General features: G+C 46.1%; 1 protein-coding gene across 1 annotated transcript in view; it reads left to right on the top strand.

Moving 5' to 3' along the window:
* The first annotated feature begins 17,166 nt into the window (after nucleotides 1-17,166).
* The window catches only part of LOC126544653 (calmodulin), a 32,927-nt gene continuing 32,317 nt past the window's right edge, over nucleotides 17,167-17,776 (top strand). The window contains exon 1 of the mRNA XM_050192096.3: nucleotides 17,167-17,370. Coding sequence (XP_050048053.1) covers nucleotides 17,368-17,370 — 3 coding nt within the window. The 5' untranslated portion in view covers nucleotides 17,167-17,367. The remainder of the gene's footprint in view (nucleotides 17,371-17,776) is intronic.

The raw sequence follows: 17,776 nt of genomic DNA, 5'->3' as shown, positions 1-17,776 counted from the left end.
GTAACACCAGATGGACTTTTTGAATTTAATGTGATGCCGTTCGGGCTCTGTAATGCGCCTGCAACTTTCGAGCGCTTCATGGACAACATCCTGCGTGGTTTGAAGTGGGAAGTATGCATGTGCTATCTAGATGATGTAGTGATTTTCGGGCGCACGTTCAGTGAGCACAACGCACGTCTCGATCTTGTGCTAGACTGCTTGGACAAAGCGGGTTTGGTGCTCAACTCGAAGAAGTGTCACTTTGGAGAGCGCCAAACACTCGTTCTGGGACACCTATAGTGGATAAGGACGGTATACGGCCTGATCCAGCGAAGACTGCTACGGTGGAAGCCTTCAAGCAACCTCGCCATGTAAAAGAGCTACGCAGTTTCCTAGGGCTTTGCTCGTACTTCCGCCGGTTTATTCGTGGATTTGCCAACATCGCGTATCCGCTGACATGCCTCCTCCAGAAGGGCGTTCCCTTTGAGTGGACTCCTGAATGTGAAGCTAGTTTTCGTGAGCTGAAGTCTCGTCTGACGTCTCATCCCATTCTCCGACACTTCGACCATGCGGCTCCCACAGAAGTTCATACGGACGCTAGCGGTATTGGCATCGGCGCCGTCCTTATTCAACGCGTCGACACCAAAGAACACGTCGTCGGCTATGCGAGTCGTTCTTTAAGTAAGTCCGAGCGTAACTACACCGTTACAGAGCAAGAATGTCTTGCAGTTATTTTCGCAGTACAGCGCTTCCGGTCGTACCTGTACGGGCGCCCCTTCACTGTGGTGACAGACCATCATTCTCTCTGCTGGCTGGTTAATCTCCGTGATCCGTCGGGCCGGCTTGCGCGTTGGACACTCCGTTTACAGGAATATAACTTTACCGTTTCTTATAAAAGCGGCCGCCGACACGCCGACGCTGACTGCCTCTCGCGCATGCCGCTTCCAACGACGGACTGCGACGCGGACAACTTCGACTGCTATATCGCATCACTGGAGCCGGGATTTCCTGATATAAATACCTTCAAGGTCGAGCAACAAAAAGACAGAACTTTAGAACCACTGCTCATTACTGCAAGGCAATCAGCACCATCCACTCGTTTCTGTGTTCGTGATGGGGTTCTTTACAAAAAGAACTATTCTACTACAGGCCCACGATATCTTCTGGTGGTCCCGGAGAGTCTCCGTGTCTCCGTCTTGCGCGCTATGCATGACGATCCAACATCTGGACATTTGGGTTCTGCGCGAACTCTCTACCGCCTCCAAGAAAGGTTCTACTGGCCTAAAATGCGCCAGACGACCGCCCAGTATGTGTCCAGCTGCAGCGAGTGTCAACGTTATAAGCGTCCGACGAGTGCTCCTCCTGGTCAACTCCATCCAGTGCCACCCCCCAGCTCTCCCTTTGAGCAAGTTGGCATCGACCTCCTCGGTCCTTTCCCGCGTTCATCCGATGGGAATCGCTGGATTATCGTGTGTGCCGATCACTTGACACGCTACTGTGAGACAGCTGCAATACCATCGGCTACTGCAACCGAAGTGTGTATTTTTCTGCTGCGTTTTGTCATTCTCCGACATGGACCTCCCAGAGTCATCATCAGCGATCGTGGGCGGCAGTTCACTGCAGACGTGGTCGAAGAGATGCTTCGTCTATGTGCTTCAAGGTTTCGACATTCCACCCCGTATCATCCCCAAACAAATGGCCTTACGGAACGCACGAACAGAACTCTTACTAACATGCTGTCCATGTATGTCGAGTCAGATCATAAGAACTGGGACAGCGTGCTACCTTTCATTACGTACGCATTTAACACCTCAAAGCATGAAGTTACGGGCTACAGTCCCTTCTTTCTTCTCTACGCTCGTCCGCCTCGTTATACACTAGACACTATCTTCCCGTTTTCCAGCCACGATAATCTTTGTATATCAGAGACAGTCTGTCTTGCTGAAGAAGCCCGACGACTTGCTTCGTTACGCACTCTTGTTTCACAAGACCGCTCGAAGGCACGCTGCTGATGACCCTGGTGATTTAGTGTTGCTCTGGAAACCAACCAGGAAACGTGGACTATGTGAAAAACTGCTGGCCCACTATGTTGGACCCTATGTTATTACGGAGCGCATCAGCGAATTAACGTACCGCATAGCACGTCTCACATCAAATGGCCGACGGTCAGCAAAGACTGAACTTTCGCATGTCGCCCGTTTAAAGCCCTTTATTTCTCGACAGCCTGTTTGACTTGCCCGGCGGGCTTCGTCTGCGCGGAGGGAAATGTGACGCTCTTAGGTGCATAGTGGGTTCACGAATGTGACGCGCTTAGGTGCATAGTGGGTTCACGCCTCAACAAACAGTATGTGGGGGCACCGAAGGGTAGTGAACGAGGACGACGACGTGTGGCTGGCTGGCTGAGTCTCGACAGGCGCTCAGTTGACCAAGGCCGTCGCTCCTAGCTCTACCCGGCTTCAAAGTAACGCCTTTTGTGGGCGTAACAATATTTAATTGTGTAAAAATGCGTTCTCCACTGCCAAAGAAAAAATGTCAGCCCAAATTTTCTCGTTGGTGAAAGTGTGTTTGGGCCTCTACAGGTTTAAAGAGAAAGAGAGAGGGAGAGAAGCGAAGAGGCGCGGTTGGCCACCCTACACTTGGGAAGGGGGAGGGGAAGAATATATAAGGAGAGAAAAGAAAAATAATAGAGTCAGTCATTCACAGAGTCAGTCGCACAGGAACCTCTGCTGTCACAGGCGTTCGTACAATCCAGTATTCTCCACGAGGGGCAGAAGGGCTTTCGTGGCCTTTTCCATGCGAGAATCATAGGCCATGGTCCAAGGATCTTTTCTTCCGAGAGCGCTCTATTATCTAAAAGGTTGAGTTTAGCTTGTAGAGTGCGTCGTTGAGTATCAAAGGATGTGCAGTGACGCAGAAGGTGCTCTGGAGTCTCTTCGCACCCGCAGAAACTGCACGCCTCATTCGAAAGGAGGGTGCAGTGGAACCATGAGGTTTAAAGGAAGTTACGAGATCTCGTAACTATAGACTATAGTCTATAGTGAGATCGATCTCACTATAGACTGATATAGTAGCATCAAAACATTCTTTGCATTTATTCTGTTGAGATTCATTGGTTATTATTGGGTGAAACGAGTGCCGGGCTTCCCCTGTTCAATTTGTCGTCCTAATTGAGCTTACCGTTGTGACGTCAACCATTTCCCAATATTTTCGCCTATTTGGATCCTTCAAACGAAAAAAAATTCACCAAAGTAATAATTTTAGAGCGCAGGCTAAGCGGGTGAACGATCACAGCGAAAGATCAGAGCAAACGCGGAGCTGGAGATGAAAAACGAGGATAGCGAAGAGAGCGCGAGGAGGAAAGCGCAGGAGAAGGGTGCAGCGGAACCATGAGGCGGGAAGTGAAGGACGAGGGCATGACGAAAGCGTGGGAATCGTAGTGCGGCGTAAAACGGGCTTTGCGGCAACGATGGCTACGAGATGGCGCCAGAGTAGCGCGCGTCGTCTATATGTAAATAAAGCGCTGCGTGAGCGGAGATCTGTCTGCGGCGGCTACTGTGAATCGCGCCCACGCGTCACGATTAGCGAGGCAGTCGCGCCACACTTGGCTCCGCTTGCAAAGTGCCGCACAAGACAGATTGTCCGCGCGCCAGCCAATATATCCCGAAATGAAAAAAACGCATACAGCTGCGTTCAAATATCGCATTATGGAGCATTGTAATTGTCGGTGAATTTGTGTGTGTGTGTGCGTGTGTGTGTGCGTGTGTGTGCGTGTGTGTTCGTTCATTTCGGAATACCAGTGAACTCTGCCAGGCATTAAGCATGCCTGGCTCGTTAAACATGTGGACGTTATGGGCAGCTTTCGCGTCCTTGGTAATACTGGTTTATCTACGAGCCAAGATGTGTAACCTGGTTTCGTCTTTATATGGGTACAGATTGTCTCTCTCTCTCTTTCTTTGTTTGCCTGTTTCTTTGTTTCTCTTTTTGTATTTCAGGCCCACTGGGATGCTCCGCCAAATTTCGGGAAACGAACCGGCGACGTCATTCTCAGCAGCAGAATAATGTCGTAACCATTGAATAACCATGGTGGTATGTGGAGTTGTACGTGTACCGCTGTATCTTGTTTTGATGCCGAATGCCACTATGAATGTAAGGTTTCTACCTGTAAACATGCGGGACTTGCACTGATGGGTTCAAGCGCCGCTCTTCAACGAACCTCTCATGACGCCAACGTCACTGGGTATGTACCACTGGGTATACGCGCCGCGCTCTTGAATGCCAAAAAAATTAATATCCTTTAATATTTCTTCGGTGCTGGGCAGAATCGAACTAATTAACATAATTTAACTTTCTGTGGGATTGCCGACAGTGCTACCGAAAACTGGGCAGAGAGTGCAAAAAAAAATAATAATAATCAGAGAGATTCAAATGCTTGACTTTAAGCTACAAGATGAGGCAATACAATGATGCCGACAGGCTCGGTCCCTATGTTTCGGGTAAGTGTCGGCCTATTGTTGTTAAGTTTGCGTCGTGAAAGATAAAGGAAATTTTTTTTTTTTCCTCAGGAGAGAAACGTTTCAGTGTTCAAACGTTTCTGTAAGCGATGACTTTTTCAAGGGTAACTCGAAACTACCGAGAAAAAAAGCTGCTTGAATTTGGTTGAACAGGCGTTCTCGCCACGCGTAAACAAATTATATATTATCAAGATTGCCTATGTGTATTGCAATTTTACCGACTGTGCGTGCGAACTTAACACTCGCGGGACGCGCAACACAGGTAACATTTATAATACTTCCTACGCCCCTGCTTCAAATGCCGGCGGTTCACGCATACCATCAACGTATAGCTAGCACGAACGCAGCCACACAGTCATCTGTCCCTCCTATATTCAAATATATGCAGTGTGTGTAACAAACGCGATCGTCTATCATCTGCCATTCACACATGTTCCGCAGATATTAGAGTGTTTTAGTCAAGGGAACGCAAGCGGCTTGCGTACGCAAGAACTGGGGGCCACGGTACTGCGCATGCGCAGACCACTACGCCTGGGTCTGCGCATGCGCAGTAGCGTCGCCCCTAGTTCTGGCGCACGCAAGCCGCTTGCGTCCCCTAAACTAAAACTCTCTATTGTATTACTAACTGAAACGTGGCGTTCCTCGGCAGCCGCCGACTATGAAATACTGCATTGCGCATCGGGTTACAAATTTTGTCGTCCTGACCGTTATGGTCGTCCAGAAGGTGTCCAGCTGTCCGGGATACCGTTGTTTCTAATCCGATTATGGTTGACAGTAATTTGTAATTTATTAGTGCACGTATAATTATGGGGAATAAAAGGTTTATCTTTAGTGTGTGTTACAGACTGCCAATATCTTCTACAGCGTTTCGTCAGGAATTACATGATGTCATAAATAAGCTGACTGTTTGATTTTCCAACTGCCCTTTATTTCTTTTCGGGGACATTATTTTGCCTGCTCTTAATTGAACTACTGACACGCCAAGCCTGGCGGCCAATTCGATAGAATGCTTGTCCTCTTTCAATATCTGCCTGGATTTCAAGCTTAGACAACTTATCCTTCAGCCTACCCGTTGCTACCTCATTATGCTGATGTACTACATTTGCTACTTACGATAACTCCATAACTCGTTTCACCCCTCCTACTTTTTTTTTGACTGGCCTAAGCGATTATTGATTCATTCAATGCAGTATTCAGGCATGTGCGCCTCACAAGAAGCAGGCTAAATTTATTCACGGTTATAGAAACGCGGGAATTTCTCTGCCACCAATAACTAACTAGTTGAAGTCATCACTGACTTTATGTGGAGCTTTCACAGTCGCACCGTTCAAGAAAATCGGTGTCTCTTTAAAAAAGAAAGTTGCCTACTTGATCGATCGCTACATTCCTCAAAAAATTCATTGTTTCTTCTTTTAAAGCTCCTTGGCTTAACGCCCATCTGATGCGCTTGTTAAACAAAAAAGAAAAGGATATTCCACCGAGCGAAAGTGGTGATGACACCCTAATGGTGGCACGCCTACAGTTGCGCTGATCTTGAGTACAAGAACGCCATTGCGCAAGCCCAAGATGTCTTCCCCAATTGTATCATGGCCACTCGATCTGCTTATTAGAGATAGCCCTTGGCAGTTTCGGAATGTAGTCCGTGGCAGCAAATCTGGTACGATTCACTCGCTCGATAGCAATGATGTTTCTAGCGGTGACTCTTGCAATGTGGTAAATGATGTTTTTGTTTTCTGCTTTTCTGGCGCAACAGCCTTTTCTGTGCCAACAATCGCCGCCTCTGGCTTTTTTACAATGAATTTCATCTCTGTAGATTCAGTTTGGGCGTGCCGTCTGATCGAAAATTTGAAGTTCTCTAGCTCTGCACGTAATGACAACATAAATTCAAAGTTCTTAAAAAAAATACGAAAGCTTACTGGTCCATTATATTTACCGAACTATATTCGCAGTCTTTACTCTTCTACTTTGACCTGACGATCGGAAGGTGGTTCCACTTTACAAATCAGGTAATCACTCATTCTCCACTCAACTAAAGGCCACAATCTTTAACCACTGCACCCTGTAAACTCCTGAAACACATCATTTATTCAAACTTTGTAAGTTTTCCTGAATTAATTTTTTGTGTTGTCAGCACGGTTTCAGTTATCACTTCTCTTGTGAAACGCAGTTACTCTCTTTTACTAACGACCATTTTGTAGCTTTCGACAAAAATTGCATAACCGATTGCATCTTTTTTGGATTACGCTGCAGACTTCGACACTGTGTCACACACCCCTTCGTAAAAATGAGCAAGCTCATTATAGATCCTAATATCCTAGACTAGATTCATTGCTTTCTGACCATGGCTCTCCTACTGTTCTTGTTACTTCAGATGCACCAGAGGTATTGGTCTTGGGCCCATTACTATCGATTATTTATACTAATGACTTACTTATCGGTATTAATTAAATCTAGCATTAAGCTCTTGACCGATGACTGCGTGCTTTATTGTGTAATTAATAACCCACAGGGACGTTTCCATTTTGCAATCCGACATTGACACAGTTTCTAACTGTTGCGTCGAGTGGCCTATGAAAGCACACACTTCTAAATGTAAGATCACGAGAGCAACGCATTACAATAACGCTAACGTCAACTTGGCTTATACCCTTAATAATTCCGCTTTAATCCCAGTTGCTTGTTACCGCTGTCTTGGCGCGTACGTATCGTCACGTTCTCGTGACGTTGAAGAACACAGTGCAGCAAAACAATGTATGGCGAAACTGACATTTATTGGGCGAACCATTGCCCACAAATGCCACGTTCTTTGTAGCCTAACATTGACCTCTAGAGCTGTTTATGATTTGTATTTAACTATATTGCTTTAATGCCGCTATTACTACACGTGCGCTGTTATGAAATGTCGTGCTGGGATTCGACGCTGAGGTCTCTATCAGGGGCTCTCTATCATTACTGGCACTACGCCAGAGTTTCTTCAGTGAAAGCTAATTGGGGTATGCCGACACTTAAATCGCACCGCAAGTGCTTCCGCTTAAACCTCTTTCACAAAAATGTATTGCATTAACCCAACACTTCAAAATTATCCTCCCCCCCCCCCCCCGGCCAGATTATACGTGTCCTCCCGAGTCGACCATTAACTCAAGGTTACAATTCCGTTATGCCGCACTAACACTTGTCATGTATCTTTTCTTTCCCGCGAACAAGCAGTGACTGGAACCACCTTCACGTCTCCGTCGCTGCAACCGCACACCCCGCCGCCTTCAAATTTGCGGTTAATTATTTATTGTTCGACCACTCCTCTCCGTAACGTCCTCCGGTCCCCAGAGCGTGAAAATAAATTATTGTGTGAATTTATATTCAGACACGTGCCGGGGCACACTTCGCAGTGGCGCCGCTAGGCGGCGGTGCGGCGTGTCCCGAAGGAAGCGCGATGAGAATGAATGAATGAATGAATGTGTGGTTTTTATTGGCGCAAGGGCCAGGTATGGATGAGAGGAACCCGTCTGCAGTACGTGCCTCACACATGGCACGTTTCGGCGGCCCCAGTACGGCGTGTTGCTGCATTGCTCAGGGCTCTTCCCAGTACGGATAACCAACAAGCCCACATCGCCACTGTCACACCAAAAAATAGCGTTTTCAATTAATCCTTTATCAGTGTACATTGTATCAGTGTATCAGTGTACAGTGGATTTTGTTTTTATCCTCAGTGTCCCTTAATTTAAAGTCTCCCTCTTTATCTCTGTCTCTGTCTGTGTCTGTCTGTCTGCGGGTGTGCGTGTTAGCATAGGTTTAATAGACTGCCATGCACTGAAGAGGGCTTCTTTCTGCATGCCGACCTTAAGGTCCGCCTACGTCTTTCTACTGGACGCCTGCGTTTTTATGCGTACGGACCATGATATACACCCAAATACATATCAGCGCGCGGAGCCCTTTGATATATATATATATATATATATATATATATATATATATATATATATATATATATATATATATATATATATATATATATATATTCAGGGGATCAGCTCCCAGCACAGTGGGACATCATAGCGACGTCGCGCGTTTCGTCCATCTGTCGCGCTGTCATCTCGCAGCTGTTGTTTGCAGCGCTCGGTGACACCGGACATATATACACGTGGTTATAAGTACGTATACATATCGAGAGACAATGCACAGCCAGCGGGGCGCTCCCTCCACCATTTCTTTCTCTCTTTCCTTCTCTTTTTTCTTTACCTTTTCTTTCTCCGGCCACTACAATGTACACTATCCTGTGATTACACGTACACTTCGACTATAGTAGGATACAACTTTTAAAAAACAGCAGTTGGCAACCAAGGCACATGGACCGCGCGGGGTTAATTGTTACTCCGCCAGCCAATCACAGACGCAAACAAAATCGTCGTCATGCGGCCATTTCAAAACGGCGTCGTATACTTGAGCTTGATACTTCCAGAGCGTCTGCTCTTCTTGAAGAGTCTTTTCATCGAGCGATGAGGTGCATGCGCAACAGACATGGACAAAATGTATGGAGTGTGAGCGTTTCACTCTTCAAAAGTCTGCGGTACAGTTCGTTCCACTTCTGACCCCGTTTTACCCATAAAACGTCACTGACAACGGAAGTGAAACTTGACAATAGATAGTTGCAGCGAAGCAAGCGTTTTAGTTCAGTTCAATAAACAGTTAGGCTTTCACCGTTCCACTGTAATATACTAATGAAAAGGTACAAAATTACGCGCTTATACTTTTATTTTTGTCGTTACCGTCTTGTTTAGGTAACAGGGAAAGTTTCAAGTACGAACTATTTGCAGTCTCGCGGAGGAACAGTGGCTGGTGGTTATGAGGGCGTGGGCGGGGCTTCACTACAGACTTCAGTTGTATCCGACCACAATTCAGAAGTAACTGATTAAGTAAAACTACATTAATTCGAAAAGTATGGACAGTAAGCACGATCTCGTTTCTATATAATTTTTTTATTAGGCATGAGATTTTTTCGTAACTAAAAAAGGTTGGTTGCCGGAATAGTTTCATTTGTGACCGACATGCGGCGCCGTAGTGCCTAGAAGCGCTGCTATGCAGGTTGTGATGATGATGATTAATTTCAGTTATGCCCTTTAATATCGTGCAGGCATTTTGGGAATGTCCTCGCCTAGTGAACTTTAAAATAATATTTTTAAGAATTGCAGCTGCGGTGGTGATGGTGATAATTATGATGATTGCTAATGGCAGTCGCTCTGAATCTGGGTGAATACAAATGGGCAGAAATCCTGCAAGTGGTAATGACTTTTTACTACATCTACTAAAATCTAACAAATACGCCTCCCTACGTTATCTTGTCAAGTTACCTATGACGACACCGTATCCCCATCTCTTCTCTACGTCTTTTTCATCGTGACTCCAATCGTCTTGCTGGACCAGTTAACGCTCCCACCAGATTGAACCAGATAGTACTAGAATTGCGTTTTTGTGTTGAAAACTAAATAAATCGCAGCGCTCGTGGAAAGTTACAGAATTGATGAGCCACTATCGGGGGCACGTATAGCTAATGCGGCAATGAAAGCTTTTGTTCAAAAAGATGAAAGCATTTCATTATACTGTGCATATCTGTGAAAAAGGCACCGTGATCCTGTACATAACCTCCGCATTATTAAAAAAAGATTGGTACTTCTGCAATACCGGGCACGCGTATCTATAGAAACAAAACCGCCACTGCGAATTTCCTCCCTCTCATTTCTTCTCTTTATATTTTCATTTCTGCCACGATAATGTCCCGCGCGTACATAGTATATAATGCTCATAAAGGCTTATCTCTCGAGGCAGGCTAAATTTATCCCTCGCTCGCATTCTTGGCACGCGCGTGGCAACATTGTTATCTCGGAAACAATGAGCGCGCGCACTCCGACTCATGTTTTGCGTGCACTTGGACTCGGTCGGGGAACGAAAGCGCAACGACCTATACATTTGTGCAACGCCTCCGTTTGAGCACACTCGATGAATCAAGAGTATCAGCAAGGGTGAGCAAGCATCGAAGAGGTTTCAACGAGTCGCGAAAGCACTCATAAGCGCGAACGAACTTACAGGCACCGACATATCTAACGAGAACACGCCCCTGCGGTTGTTTCCTCGCTTCGGATATACTGAACAGATAACGAGGTACAGTAGTCAACATGTACCAGACGGATATCGAACGCTATGCGCGATGAAGAGATATCGTGTTTAGAATTAGCAGAATGTTCTCAATGTTCGTTTCATCTTAAGTTAGATCTTTTGCCGACCAATTTGAGGCGTGTCGCGTTTACGTCTTTTTGATTATGGTTCGCGTGTGTGTTTAATGTACAGTTATCTATAGCTTTAGAGCACTAAAATTATTTGGTAGTCACCGCTTATCCCTCCCAATCCTGTCGTTGGTCTGGCTTCGGCACTGTGAACTTTGCATCGTGGATAGCTTGACGCTTGCAATGCACGTTGCCTTTGCTGCGTGCAGGTTTCGAGGCTTCACTTTTGGCACTCATTCTGTACTTGGAACAGTTTTATTTCATGCGCGGATTCGTAGTATAAATACCATCACGGTTAGTCGCAATAAAGCCGACATTTTCGACTTGTCTTTTCTTACTTTAAGTGAAAGCTGCAAACACCGTAACCCCTGAAAAAAAAAAGAAAACACTGGCAAGCATCAAAGCGACCTAAGTATTTTCCTATATTACTTATTTCTCCGAGCCACAGTTTCTGTTTCGGTGCCCATGATAGACACAAGGGATCCTGTTGGCTGCGCCATGTAAAAATCGTCAATAGTCAAATAGTAAAAGACAGTCAATAAAAAATTTAATGAAGGTGCATTCGGAAAATGAACGAAAGGAAACATCCAGGTATACTTCTGCGCAAAAAAAAAAAATACAGCAAAATTGTTGACGTCTTGCTCAAAGACATCACCGGTGCCGCAGTTTTGCCTCTCTGCTCCTCGAGAAGACCACCCATTCTATTTCTGCTAAACAAATGTAAAGTTTCAATTAACTGTAATCTGGCCTCCGTGTTTTGTAACGATCCTTTTTATTTTCTATTCTTATCATCTACGGCACCTAGTGGCCGATGCTGACGACAGCAGTGGCGTGGCCTAGTCCAAACCAATGAAGAAAATAATAGTAGCAGTAGTAGTAAAAGAAAACAAAATTGATCGTTAGAAAAATACTCCCTCCGTTAGATCAGTATTTTGTAATTAGGAAAGTCCAGCGAGCCCACGATGCGGCCAGGGAGTTACAACTCCCGGTCCCAAAGTGAGAGTAGCCCGCTCTATGGGGCCTTGCGCCCCGTAGCTTGCAGGACCTTTCATTAAAGTTATTCCATTCATCCATCTTGTAATTATTCAGACCGTTGTTTTTATCACCCACTACACCTAGTCGTTGAAATAGTCTTATGTAGCACGCATTGAGTAACAGAAACCTGAGGCGCTATAACGTAAAACTATTCCAAACTTTTCTATTCCAAATCTGCAATCAGCCCACCGCGATTGGTCAACAACTTTTTTGGACAACCCCGGCTTCCCCTGTCTGTCACGTGACGTCACGAAAACCTCGATAGCTCCTCATCTGATATGACATGTGCACACTGATTATGCTTAATTTGATCGAACAAAACAAAAAAAAAGTTATTTATGATTCCACGCCTTTTTACCATTAGCCCTCGGCTACTGGTCAAGAGTTTCCTGGCTGCACCCACTTCACCTGCCTCTCACGCGACGACACAAAACCGCAAAAACTTACCACGTCAAAGCGACGCGTACGCGTTAAGGATGCATTAATATGCCGAGCAAAACTGAATTTTCTTCGGAATAGCCGCAGGCTGCCCCGTTCCGAAACGAATAAAAGATGGCTGCCGCCGATCGCTCTGGCCAATCGCCTCTTGTGAACCAATTAGATAGGACAAGCCGCTCAGTGCAGGCAATGTTATTCGTTTTTGAAGCAAACAAAAGTGACCGCCTATGAACGAGGGGAGCATTTGATTGGTTTGTTCAGACAACCCTACGGGTGACCGTCCGATGCTTGCGTCGGCGGTTACGCAAATTTGACGTCAGGAGATTGGAATAAAAACATATTGGAATAATTTTACGTTATACGGCCCCTGTATCGGGATTTTTTCATGTTGCTCTACAATTTTCTCATAGATAATTTTCATCTAATTATAATATTTGAGAAGTTGGTTAATTAAGACTAATTATCTAATTAGGCGGAATGCAAAAAATACTCTGAGTATCACCGAGCGACGGCAAACAACTTTACATTGGTTCTGTTCAGCTACATGGCATTTGCATATTTTAAAATCTTGTTGCATTATAGCTGGGACACCCTGTATACGCACATGACTTCGAAGGCTGAATAGTGTCAAAGTGCCTGTGTTGTTGGTTCTAATAGCATTCTTGTAAATATAAGTTAACCTGAATGCATAAAGTTCGGTCACACTAATGACGTTAAACTGGGGAAAAAATTTTTTTCGTTACGGGCATGCCATGGAAAGTTCGCAACTAACCTTATCGCACGTTTCTGAGCAACAAGGATCTTCTATGTATATATTGTGTTTCGTACTTGTGCCCCAGTTAGTGTGACAGTAGTTAAGCACTGGAATTAAGAACGCTCTATAAATTAATAACTTCATTGTTGTTGGTGGAACAAAAGAACACTTCGTTCATTATCGATCGTAGGTTGTTAGTTTGCGCGTTCACATTAAATGATTTCGACGTTACTCCGAGACATTTTATGCTACGTACCATTTCATTTTTTTTTTACGTACCATGCTTGAGCGTGATGTCTTCTACAACTTCGTTTTCTTTTTTTTTTCTCGACGAATTACGGCTTTGGTTTTGTTTGTCTTAACCTTTAGGTAATTATTCTGCAACCATTGACACATGTATTGCAAAAAAGGTCATTTCCTTTACAGGGTAAATCATTTTCACTTCTAGCAGTAACAAGCATAGTAATGTCATGGGCGTAGGCCATAAGGCTCATCGGTGACTTAGCGTACAAGGCCAGGACTCAAGACATGAAGACACCGGCCCACCGCCAATCTCTCTGAGATATAGAGCAATAAAGTTTTTCCATTCCATTCCATTAGTGTACAATATATCATTTAACTTAGCTAAAGATAACAGAGTGCCTAAGATGCTTCCTTGCAGTGCACCTGACTTTAGGTATTAGACATAAGACAAAGTATCATTGTGCGCTACAAACTGTTGGCGATGTTGAAGGTATAACCGTGTTAACTCCACCTCCAAAACCCTAGGGGAAAGAAATGCTGGCACGCCTCAGAGCGCTAAATGACCTTCTATGCAGCTTTTCTATCAGCTAGTTTCGGTTTCGTTTCGCAGGAGGTGCATACGACGCAGAAGGTCGTGTGCTGTACGGCCCGACGTAGCAGCAAAGCAGACGACCCAGCGAGTGGCAGGAGGTCGGGATGCTGTGCTTCCACGTAACCAATTTTTGTGTTGGGACGTCACGGCAGATGCACCTCCCAGGAAAGGAAACCGAAACTGTACGTGGAAATAGCTATAACGATACAGACTTCACATAATTCGACCTCGGTTAATTCGACTCCTCGCTTGATTCGTACGAGCAGTAACGTCCCGCTGAGAAACTGTACTTTGTTGTGGAAGAAAAAACTCGTTTATTTCGAGCGTGCTGTTTGGTTATTTCAACCTTCACTGACGTCTCCCTGTGCGCGCATCGGTTACGAAAGGTTTGAAAACAAAATAAATTCGGCCGACGACGCTGCTGCTTCCTTAGATGTGAAGCTCTTGTATTTTTTTTTGTGTGTGTGACCTACGCTTCATCTGCCCACGCATTCCTTCGTCCTAGCTTGTTTCCTGTCGTGTCACGCTGAGGCTGCGTTTAAACATAATCATGTCGGTGTTCTGCCATGCTGATTGATGCGCGTTTCAAGAACAAGAAACAAAATAAGATACCTCAAGTAATAAAAAAATTGAACGCGTTCATTTTGCCACCGCTTGTTAATTTTACCATTCGGATAATTCTACCAAAGCTTGCGGCCGTGCCAGGGTTGAATTAACGGTAGCCGTCTGTGTAGTAAGTTATTTAGTGCGATCTGAGGTTTGCCAGCATTGCTTAGTAGGGTTTCGAAATCGAGGACGTTCATTTAAAGGAAAAAATCGAAAGTCGAAAAATGTCTTGTGACACGTGTCAGCACTGCTTTAGTGCTTTTCATTCGCTGGTGAAAAGGCGTCAGAAACCGCATAATCAGGAATTTTTAGTAGTTTTCTTATGTCATTTTTCCTCGATGAGAATAGCACGAAACAAACACATTTCCGATGCTTTGTGATTCAAGAAACCACCACAAGATGCCGCTACCGGCACTACTGCTACCGTCCATGTACCCGCGGTCCCGGCATTAAAAGTTCTCTGTTACTTAATTCATATGGCTGTGTCTGGCAATGACGTATTTTTAGAGGGCAGCTGTTAGGCGCCCGTTGCTGCGTCGGCGTCGTCGCTTGGCGTCATCGTAACCGAGCGAACGTTGAAAGAACGAACGCGGATGAAAGACAGCGATAGCGAAGAGAGCGCCAGGAGGAAAGCGGAGGAAGAGAGTGCAGCGGGACCATGAGGCGGAAAGTGGAGGTGAGTGTACCGGAAAAATGAAGCGGAAAGTGGAGGAGGATATGGCGAAAGCGTGAGAAGGAAAGCGTAGATCCGCGCAAGGCGGGCTTTGCGGCGACGATGGCTACGAGATGGCGGCAGAGTAGCGCGTGTCGTCTGTATAGAAACAAAGCGCTGCATGAGCGGAGGTCTATCTGCGGCGGCTGCTGTGAATCGCGCCTACGCGTCACCCACGCGCTGCCTCATACAGTATCCCAATTAGCGAGGTAGTCCCGCCACACTCCGCTCCGTTTGTAACGTGCAGCACGGGACAGATTCTCCGCACCAGCCAATATATCGCGAAATTAAAACACCTATAGAGCTGCGCTCAAATTTGGCGTTAAGGGGTATCGTAATCGTCGGCGATTTTTTTCCCTCAGTTTCGGTATCAAAAACGGACATTCTTGCGAGCTTTCGTGAGGCTTGCGCTCGTATTTCGAGCGTCAGAATTTGCATGGGGGCTCCACTGTATCTGCACTGACTTAAGGCTTTTTACGCGGTCCGAAATTTTGTTGGCATGGGAGCAGCCAGGGAAACCAACGATGCCGCAGCGCTTTGTAGAATACGTAAATAGTTCCCATTCCTTCTACCCTATCCCTTTCCCCCTTGTACCCAACCCCACTACAGCAACCAATTACTAATTAATTAAACACCAATTACTACAAGTTCCCCGTAAATCTTTCAAAGTCATTATTCTGAGGCACGTAGAACGAAGCACTTCTCGACTTTTGACTCTATTGTCGGTAGACCCAAGGCACCCCCCAAAATCATGCACAACAAGCATGCCCGACTCACCTGTCGTGTGACATAGCCTTTACATAATCGTAAAATTAGCCCATTTGGCGCCAAGCCTCCGTTGTTTTTTTTTAAACCGAAAATAGAGAATCATCTAACAAAAGCTACAAAGAAATAACAGTAGCCGAGATTCGGGCAGCCATACGTAACATTTTACAGTTCGTAGTCCATACACGGCGTATAAATAAGGCTGCAATACAAATATGTATTTCGTTGAGAAACTGCGCGGCTGATAAGAAAGAATCTCACACGATTTTGCGGGCAGGTATATACAAACGGGCAAGCTGCAGTTCAAATCTTGATTTGGAAATACGCTCGGGGCGTAACTTGTTTACTGGCCAGGGGATGTCGCCAGACAAGGCGCGCACACAAGTGCGAAATAAGCTCTCAAAAGAAGCTGTTGCTTGCAGCAATACTTTATTTTATGCTCCAGCGAGACCATTATATGCCACGTCGCGAGTTATTTGCGCGCGGCTGACAGGAAACTGCGCTCATAATGCATACAAAGAGCACCGCTTACGGCTCACTAAAATGCCAAAAGCCAACCCTCGATGGCCTCTGCTGTCAGTCTCAAACGTACTACACATCGTGGTTAATGCAACCCGCATGCAAAGTACGTGTATTCTGGGAGGGGCAACAAAACAGAAAATGAAACGGAAAATACAATAACGCCTTTCCGGTAAGTAACACTATGTTTTGGTATAAGAACAACCACGAATAAGGTTCGAGCAAAAACCAAATTCACCACGACTGCTAGGCGCAGTCAGCTGACGTATGGCGTCCCATCACAGCAGACGACAGCGCGCTGCGCACCGGCGCCAAATCCACAGGTCGAAACCACGCACAAATCCGGACAAAAAAGAAAACGAAAGCTAGCTTAATCTCCAGCCTCTCATGTCCGCCGCTGCGCAGTGGTCCAGGTGAAGGTTATCGGAGTGACGTGGGATCGAAATCGCACATTTTTCGCATCCAAATCAGGCAGAGATGGTCTTGATTTCTCCGGCGACGCGGAGCAGACGAACACTCCTGCAGCTCGCGGCGACGCATTGCAGGTGAACGCTGACCAATCAACGCGCACAGCAGCAGCCTCTAGCGAGCGCTGTCAACCGGATTGACCGCAGCACCGTAACCATCCCCTCCAAGAATTAGTTCGTCAAACTGGAGGCAAACAACGTTTCAAAACGTGGTGGTGCTTTCTTTAAACTCCACTAGAATATTAACTACGAGGTGTAAGTGTTTTGGCCTGCACGCTATTAAGCTCAGTTTTAGTTCTCTGCAAAGTGACATTGCAGGGAGGTGTGTTGCTGCGGAGCGATACGTTGGAAACGAGAGCCGCGTGCGGCCGATAGGTTTTCGCTTTAGTGTGTCCGCCGTTTGTCGAATCGAGTGTGCTCAAGCCGGATACCCGTTTGCGAGCTAGTCTCCGAAATCCACATTCATCCGCAATGGTAAGCCCATTCTTGTACTCAAACGAGCTTTTTCGACCCTCCCAGATCTTTTGGCAACGTCGACGCGCCTGTATTTCTCTTCTTCAAGGCTCATGCGGGCATCTGCGACTTTGGTGTTTCCGTCCCCCCCCATCCGCCCTCCCTCTTCGAATACGCCACTACGGTGCCGCAGACCCAATGATGACAGCATCGGCGTTCGCGCCTGCGATTGCTGAACAACGGTGCACAGTTCGCCAACGATGATGGGCTGGTCAGGCGCCACTGCACGGCGAAGCTTGAATTCGAAGCGCGTGCGCAACCTCCGAAAAAAAGATTTGCCGATCCGCTCTCTTGCTGTTTCTTGCGCTAATTTCCGGGGAGGGCGCAAGAAGGGGTGTGGAAGGAAAGCAAGAGAGATGTGCAGTCA

This window comes from Dermacentor andersoni, chromosome 10, assembly GCF_023375885.2.
Source record: "Dermacentor andersoni chromosome 10, qqDerAnde1_hic_scaffold, whole genome shotgun sequence".
Lineage (NCBI taxonomy): Eukaryota > Metazoa > Arthropoda > Arachnida > Ixodida > Ixodidae > Dermacentor > Dermacentor andersoni.
This window is presented reverse-complemented; position numbering and strand designations above follow the sequence as displayed.